The sequence below is a fragment of the Pteropus vampyrus genome, unplaced genomic scaffold (genome assembly GCF_000151845.1).
Source record: "Pteropus vampyrus isolate Shadow unplaced genomic scaffold, Pvam_2.0 Scaffold96, whole genome shotgun sequence".
NCBI lineage: Eukaryota > Metazoa > Chordata > Mammalia > Chiroptera > Pteropodidae > Pteropus > Pteropus vampyrus.
In genome coordinates this window covers 987325-995723 of record NW_011888877.1, presented here as the reverse complement: position 1 = coordinate 995723, position 8399 = coordinate 987325, and the positions used below count along the sequence as shown (strand labels likewise).

At 32.8% G+C, this 8399-nt stretch overlaps 1 protein-coding gene across 1 annotated transcript in view; it reads right to left on the bottom strand.

The window, feature by feature from the left end:
• Window positions 1–717: 717 nt before the first annotated feature.
• MRC1 (mannose receptor C-type 1) overlaps window positions 718–8399 on the bottom strand; it is an 82631-nt gene continuing 74949 nt past the window's right edge. The window contains exons 28-31 of the mRNA XM_011364416.2: window positions 4478–4591; window positions 3787–3951; window positions 2469–2510; window positions 718–1605 (exon numbers count right to left, since the gene is read on the bottom strand). Of these exons, the coding sequence (XP_011362718.1) occupies window positions 1355–1605; window positions 2469–2510; window positions 3787–3951; window positions 4478–4591 (572 nt within the window). The 3' untranslated portion in view covers window positions 718–1354. The remainder of the gene's footprint in view (window positions 1606–2468; window positions 2511–3786; window positions 3952–4477; window positions 4592–8399) is intronic.

Genomic DNA, 8399 nt, shown 5'->3' with positions numbered 1-8399 from the left:
CTTACTAGAACAGCAAAGCCAGAAGAATTCTGCCAGCAGACTTATTGCCTTTGGACTCAAACAGCAGCTCTTCCCTGAGTCTGCAGCCTGCTGCCCTACCTTATACATTTGGACTTACCATGCCTCCAGCATTGCATGAGCCAATTCCTTAAAATAAATTGATAGATAGGTAGATAATAGGTGACAGACAGAAAGACAGACAGACAGATTGGTGATAGTTAATAGTTAGGACGACTCCATGAGAATGGCAAGGATGAGCTGGCAGTGTGGAACATGTGTGATTGTGAAACCGCCAACATATTTTGCAATGTACATGACACTTTAAGGCAAAATTCTTAAAAAAAAAAATTGTTAAAGTGAGGATAAGACATTTAGAGCTCTAATTCCCAATAACAGTGCCTTTGACTGTTGAATTCTGAGCTGCGTCAGTGTTATAATAGACGATCTGGGAGAAGAGTGCAAGCCATAACAACAAAATTCATTTAATGCATACTTTTTAGCAACCTATCTGTTCCAAAGAGATGAAGAGTTTAAGAATTCCTCTACTAATAAAATTGTTTATTTTGAGAGTAAAGCTAAATGTAAAGTAAATGGATAAATAAATCTCATTTAAAATAAAATTTACACTTATCAAAATCACCAAAATACAAATCTATTAAAAATAGACCTTGTCTTTGATGATTATTTCACATTATCTAAGTACATCCAGTTACGCAAATTTACATTTTTTTATTTCACATCTTTGCATTCCTGATATACATATAACAGGACAAAGAACTTGTTTGCAATATTCAGTCTCAAAAACCCTGCTTGGGGAAAAGAAGATTCTCAGCTGCCTTATTCTTTCTGCACATGTACGAATACAGTTGTAAATAATTGGAGTGAATATCAAGGTTTGTGAAAAAAAGTTACTAAATTTTTATGCCACCTGAAGTTATTTGTACTTGAGTTTTAAAATGGTCCTTTAATTACTGAATTACAATTCAATAGTTAAAATTGGGCAGGGGGTCGCTCCTTAAACTATTTCAGAAAGCTTAGTTGGTTGTTTCTGGGGTTCTTATAATCTTCATGCAGTCGACAATAGCTACACACCAATGATGTTAATATTGTGCTGTGTATTCACCTAAGATATGTTTTTAACATGGTAGCCAATATTGTTATCTCTCTTTTGTGAAAATATCTTGCCAGACTAGAAAATGAGCAATTATTTTTTTTTTTCAATTAGGCAAAGAAAAAGGACAGACCAGTGCAACACAGTACTAACCTTAAAGGAAATAATCAGATTGAAATAAAAACCTTAACATTTTAGTTATAATCTTATGAAATGTCAATATACCTAAATCACATTATGATACTAAATGACTGCGTGTTCATTCTGTTCAATGTTGCCCATGAGATCTTTTGTATCGCCAGTTCCCGGACTTGCTCTACTGTTGAAATAGAGGGTATTTTCAAAAGCGTTCTCTTGAGGTACGTGCCCACGTCTCTTCTTATAAAACAAATACGCGGCGAGGCCAGCACCCATTACAATCAGGAGAATCACAATGATTACTACACCTGCCACACTGGAAGACTGTTTAGTAGGTTCCATCTTCCTTGAGTCAGCTATAAATAAATAAAATCATTAGCAAAAAGGTAGAGGGAGGCAGAGGGTAAAATGCTATGGAGAACATTATAACTTTCTTTTTCGAAAAACTAAAATGTAAATTCCTTCCAGTGGCATTTGTCAAAGAGAAATGCAGGACATGAAAATAAGATAGAGGATTATTTTAGATGTTAAGATTATTATTCAGTTGCAAGAACATTTCATTTATCTATATAGCATGGAGTTAGTTAATCAGTGTTTTATAATATTTATACCTGTTTCAAAATAATATAAGGCTGCTAACCAACACATTATAGGAAGATAAATAGAATAGTAATAATGTGATGATGATAATAAAAAGCAAGTGAAAAAAAATTCAGGAAAAAAAATAAAAGTAATGGAAATTTGGGCTCATGAATGTAATTAGCAAACAAACAGCACCCATGAGATTAATAGGGGGTTGCAGGCAAACCATAAATCTCACTTCGAGTTCTTATAGCAGCCAAACAAATGAGCGAAACAGGATCAGCTACCTAATTCAAGTTATGTATAAAATTAAAATTAGAAATATTACTTAAGAAAAGAAAAATACCATGGGGATTCCTCAGGGAAAATTCTTCCGTGGGTTCTTATAAGGCAACTCTCTGGAACAGAGCAATTGATGTCTTCAAAAAAATCGATGGTAAAAACACCAACCTGTCTCCAAGCTGGCTTTTCTAGAGCATCATTCAAGGGAGGCTGATGGCATAATGACAAAGGCTAGTGGAGCTCAAGCAATTCTACCAGGAGTTCAGGGAATGTAGGAAGGGATCACTATGATTTTTAAAACAAACTATGCTGATGCATTACTAATATGGAACTTGAAATTTCATAATGGTCTTACCTTTTGTCGTCATTACTGTAGGAGTAGGTTCAGCATCAATAACTGTAAAATCAAAATTAATTAAATACTTGTAAAAACCTATAATAATTGCATATCCATAGTGTTATTTGGTTCACAGATACATCGAATCCTCCATGTTTAAATTATAGTGATATGATATATAGAGATGATAGATGATAGATAAATCTGATATACAGATATACAAACCTATCATTGTATTGTATTGTATTGTATTGTGTTGTATTGTATTGTATTGTGTTGTGTTGTGTTGTATTGTATTGTATTGTATTGTATTGTATTGTATTGTATTGTATTGTATTGTATTGTATTGTATTGTATTGTTTTGTATTGTATTCTATTCTATTCTATTCTATTCTATTCTATTCTATTCTATTCTATTCTATTCTATTCTATTCCAGCATCCTGCAGCTGTATGGTGAGTTTGAATATATTTGAAGATCTGAAAATACAGCCTTCCTATTTGCATTTGGGCCACTGATACCCACCCTTAAAATCTACCCAATTTACTCATAAATAATGAATTCTAGGCTAGCAGTTTTGAAACTGGTCCATTGAAGCCTAAGATATTACAAGGCATTTGAACAAAAAGCGAAATAGGATCCCAGCATTGCACCAAAGGGTGTGATATATTATAACAGAGTTTTAAAAGACTGAAGAACTATGCAATTCTAAAATAATAAAATCTACTAGGGATAGAGTGTTAATTTATCTAATTCATTTATCTAGATGTATTATTTAATGAATAATTTTTATCTGTTGAGAAGGATATTATGTAAAGTGGAATGACATAAAAATATTTAAGTCCAGACAATATCACATCATGGGCATATAACACTATTAATTCTCCCTATCCTTCCATAGTCTGCCACTCAGTCTCAGAAGAAGCCTTCATTGGTCTCATGTGATTCATTCCTCAATTAATTCTGGTTCCTCTCTGGAACACTGACCCCTTCTGATTTGGTCAGGTGACTGCTTTATCCTTTTTCCTCTCATGCCATAAGGCTTCGTAGGCGGGCTCTCCAAACTGCTTGTAACTTTGCAAATCCATATGCGCAGATATCCCATTATAAATGGATTGGTAAGTCAAAACCATTATGTCAGTTAAGCAGAGACTGTATCGTGCTCACTCAGAGCTACAGACAGCAATTAATCACCGTGGCAGACTGAACTGCTCACTTGTGCAGGAGTAGTTTGCAAGGAACTTGTTATCACATTATAATCCCATACCTGACATCTTAATATTTGAAAGCAATTGTGGCCTGTGAGCATATATATCATAGGACAAATTCTTACTTACTTTTTGATCTTTTACAAATATAGCCTTTGTAGGAAGAACAGTGAATATTACTCCAAAATCCAGAAGATGCAATCAAAGTTACACAATCATTTCGTTCACCAGAGGGTTCTCCTGTGTTCCAGTTGACAAAGGAGATTGGATTGTTGTTTATCCACAGCCACTTTCCTGATTAATAAATAAAGTCAGTAAAAATAGAAGTTAAAAATAACCCATCTTAAAATAAGTTCAACTTATTCACTTCTAAGCATATTATTTTATACTACAATCAATAATTTATAATAAGACTTTTAATAGCCAAGATTATAATGACTAATTGTTGCAAGGAAGGAAACTGAGAAGAATGTGTTTCTTATATAGCTTTAGTTGAAAACTCATTCCTAATTAAGACAAATACGTATACTTATCCTTTTCTAATTTTTTTTTTTCTGGAAAAAGATAGAAAACATTTTTTAAAGCTTCTTAAACTAACTTAGCTACAGAAGATATTCTTTTAATTACCAACTTCCAGGATAGTATAGTATGTGGGTCATTTAAAATTTCAGTTCTTACCTCAAATGAAAATGTAAGTTTGACTTTTCACAAATTTACAAAGTTACCATTATTTAAGGCAAGACTTTTTGAAACGTGAACTTTTTTCTAAATAAAACATTTTGAAATATCTGTGAGGAAATAATCATCTTGCAAAAATCACCTTCAACATTTCTGTACAATCCTATCCAAAAATTAGTTTTGCCTTGAAGTGGCTCAACTCGATATGACAGAAAACTCGATTCTGCAGCACTTTCGATGGAAACCAAAGTGGAATCTGCAAAATATAAAAGAACAAATATAATGGGAGTACATTTAAGTAGCTGAAAACATTTTTATAAAGACACTACAGACATTTGTCTTTTTAGAATTTTAGTTGCCACTCTGAAAATCTGGTTTTTTAAGCATCATTTGTGTTCAAGCACTGAATCAGTTGCTGCAGGATATGCAAAGGTAAAAAGGGCATAGAATGTCTTAAGAAACTTATAATAATGCAGATAATAATGTGTTGAGAATATAAAGGAATGTATTAGAAGAGAAAATGAGTACAATATGCTATTGACATGTCAAACAGAGAAATTTTTTTAAGCAAAGCAGCTAAAAGGGAACATGGAGGAAACAGAATTTAAGATATTAAGAAGCATAGGAGTTCAAGTAGAAAGCATAGAAAATAATTCCAGGGAGAAGAAGAATAAGAGAAAAGACAAAATGAAAGAGAGGGGGAAGCATAGAGCTTCTTCAGGAACAGAGATGGCTCACAGATACATGGAATCCTCCATGTTGCTTTATGGCGATACAGATAAATGGTAGATAATTGATAGATAGAGGATAGATAGATGATTGATAGCTAGATGATAGATAGATAGATGATAGATCTACTGGGAAGAATTAATAGTGTTAAGAGATAGCATACAGTTTTGCCAGACTAACATGGTCAATGGGTAAAAAAAAAAGTCTTGCAGTTTGAACTCATTGCAGATAGCAGGAGACTGGTATTTAGGGCAATGTAGTGATAAGAAATACTTAGTTTTTTCAGGCTGCAGGAGTGTAAATCAAGCTGTAGTGTATAGGACTGTACAAAGTAAAAAAAAGAGAGAATTTGAAAGACTAGTTAAGAGACTATGGCATTGATAACCCACATTAGATTAAGTTTCATTCAGTGTCAGCATTATATTTATAGCAAAAATCTACAGCTTTTTAATAATAACAACTAGTATATTTTAAGCACCTCATGCCAGACATTTTACTTTGGGCATTACAAGCATAATCTCACTAAAATTTTACAACTACTTTATTCATTGGTTACTAAAGTTACCCCATTTTATAGTTAAGTGAAATATCAAATATGTCTTTCTATAAAAGGTAAGTAATTTGCCAAGATTTTAATGATAGTAGAGGGTAGAATCATGGCATAATCCAGGCAATCTGTATCTTGAGGGCCTACCCTTAACTATATGCCTTCATCCCTGGATTATCCCTTCAAGTATTGTTTTCATTGCACAATTATATATTCCATTAGTCAATATATTTCATGGACAATAACCACTTCAAAATATTCCTGGCATATTTTGATGAATGAGAATCACTCGCACTATTTACAGGAAAATATAGTAACCTAAAACAAAGTTTCTACATGTTCATTGCAAAATTTAAAAAAAAACAAAAAACTTAGAAACAGGAAGGAAAAACATATTCTGTTTTAAAAAATTCCAAAGCAGACTTCAGGAAACATCATAAGAAATGGCAGAGTAAGTACCCCTGAAAATCCTCCTCTACGAAAGCAATAAAAACACTGACAAATTTGTCAAATCAACTTTTTCAGAACCCTGAAAATTAACTGATGGCTTATAACTAACAAAGAAGAATTTATTCAGAAACAATGATTGAATCTTGGTAAGAACAGTGAGCTTCATGGTGTTATAACTTGTCCTAATCCCACTGCCTTATCCTAGCTCTATGGGTGCCTTAAAAGCCAACAGCCCCCAAATCATAGTGAAAACCAGGAGCTTAGAAGCCAGTGGAAAAGTCAAAATGGGGTTAGAGTTCTTCTAAAGTCCCATTCCCAAAGAATTTCCATTATTTGATCTCCCTGACAGTTCCCTAGAAGACCTCACTTGCAAAACTTGCCTTTATTTGACCTGACACTCAGCTTGACTAGTGTAAATGCCTTTTCCCTAGGAGAGTTTGTCAAAAACTATCAGCAGCAATTGTGTCACATCATGACTGCCCACGGCAATGATAATAGTAGAGGGAAACAACAAGCTAAAGAAGAAACCTAAAAGGAAAAACTGAGGAATAAGATGACTGTAGGGAGCTTCAAAAACATTAATCTATTCCTGGGAATCTGGAAGGCCATGCACAGACATGCACTGGGGTGTGCACGTGCCCAGGACCCTGTGCATTCCCATAAAAGATCTGAGGTTTTAAGCCTTCACTTCTGGCTGACCTTGAGGCTCTGCGCAAGCAGGAAGTAAAGACTGAGGCAGAGTTTTTAACTATCTTTTTTTGTTAGTAATTTTTAAAAATCTTATCTGATCTAAAGACAATCTGTGCTGAGGGATATACGCTATACAAAGATATATTTGTATGACGACAATATCACAAAGGATTGCAGAGGGTATAGAGCTATGTAAGAGGAAAATTTCTGTATACTCTTAAAATTAAGTTGATATTAATCTGAACTAGACCATTGCATAATAAGATATTAACTCATCCACAAGGCAACAACTAGGAAAATAACTAAATAATACATAGTAAAAAAAGAAGCAAGAATGTTAAAATGATACACTACAAATTATACGTTTAGCATAAAAGAAGCCAGAAATTGAATAATAGAGGAACCAAAAGATGTAAGACGTATAGAAAACAAATGGCAAAATGGCAGCTATAAATCCTACCTTACCAGTAGTTACATTAAATGTAAATGGATTAAGTACTTCAATCAAAAGAGAGGTGTCTGTTTTATCTAATGTTCAGAAACCAGTGCAGAGAGTCAAAGAAAATGAAAAAATATGAGAATATATTCCAAACAAAAGAACAAGATAATCTCCAAACAGATGTTAATAAAACAGAGATAAGTGATTTCTCCAATAAAGAGCTCAAAATAACAGTTATAAAGATGCTCACTGTAGTCAGGAAAATCATGCAAGAACAAAGAATTTCAACAAAGAGGTATTAAAATATACCAAATAAAAATCATAGAATTGAAGAATACAACAAATACAAAAAAAAAAAAATTCAATGGACGAGTTCAACAGTTAACTAGATCAATTGGAAGAAAAGAAGAGTGAATTCAAAGAAAGGGCAGTCAAATACATCCAGGGGAGAAAAAAGAAAAAAAAAAAAAGACTGAAAAAAAGTGAAATTAGATTAAGGGACTTGTGAGACAACAAATGAACCAACATATCAATCAAGATATTCAATATATGTCCAAGGAGAAGAGAAAGAAAATGGGGCAAAAAGCATATTCAAATTAATAATGGCTGAAAACTTCTCTAAACTGGAGAAAGAAACAGATATCCAGATCCAGGAAACCTACAGAGTACCAAATACAATGAATCTAAAGAGATCCATGTTGAATCATTATAATTAAATTGTCAAAAGTTAAAGACAAAGAGACATTTTCAAAAACAGAAAGAGAAAAGTTACTTGTTACATCAAAGAAATCTCTATAAGACTGTAAACAGTTTTTTCAGCAGAATCTTTGCAGGCTAGAAGGGAGTGGGATGCTATATTCAAAATACTTAAAGAAAAATCTGCCATCCAAAAATATTCTGCCTAGAAAAGTTGTCCCTCAAAATTAAATGAGAGATAATTTTCCAAACAAAAGCTAAAAGAGTTTATCACCAACAAACTAGCCTTATAAGAAATGATAAAGGGAGTTCATCAATCTGAAACAAAAGAATACTAATTAGAAATGTGAAAATATTTGAAAGTATAAAATTCACTGGTAAAGGTAAATATATGATAAAATTCATAATACTTTGATATTGTAGTGGGTAAATGTTAGTGGGTAAATCACTTACAACTCTAGTATAAAGGTTAAAAGACAAAAGTAACTATAAATAACTATAAATACAATAATT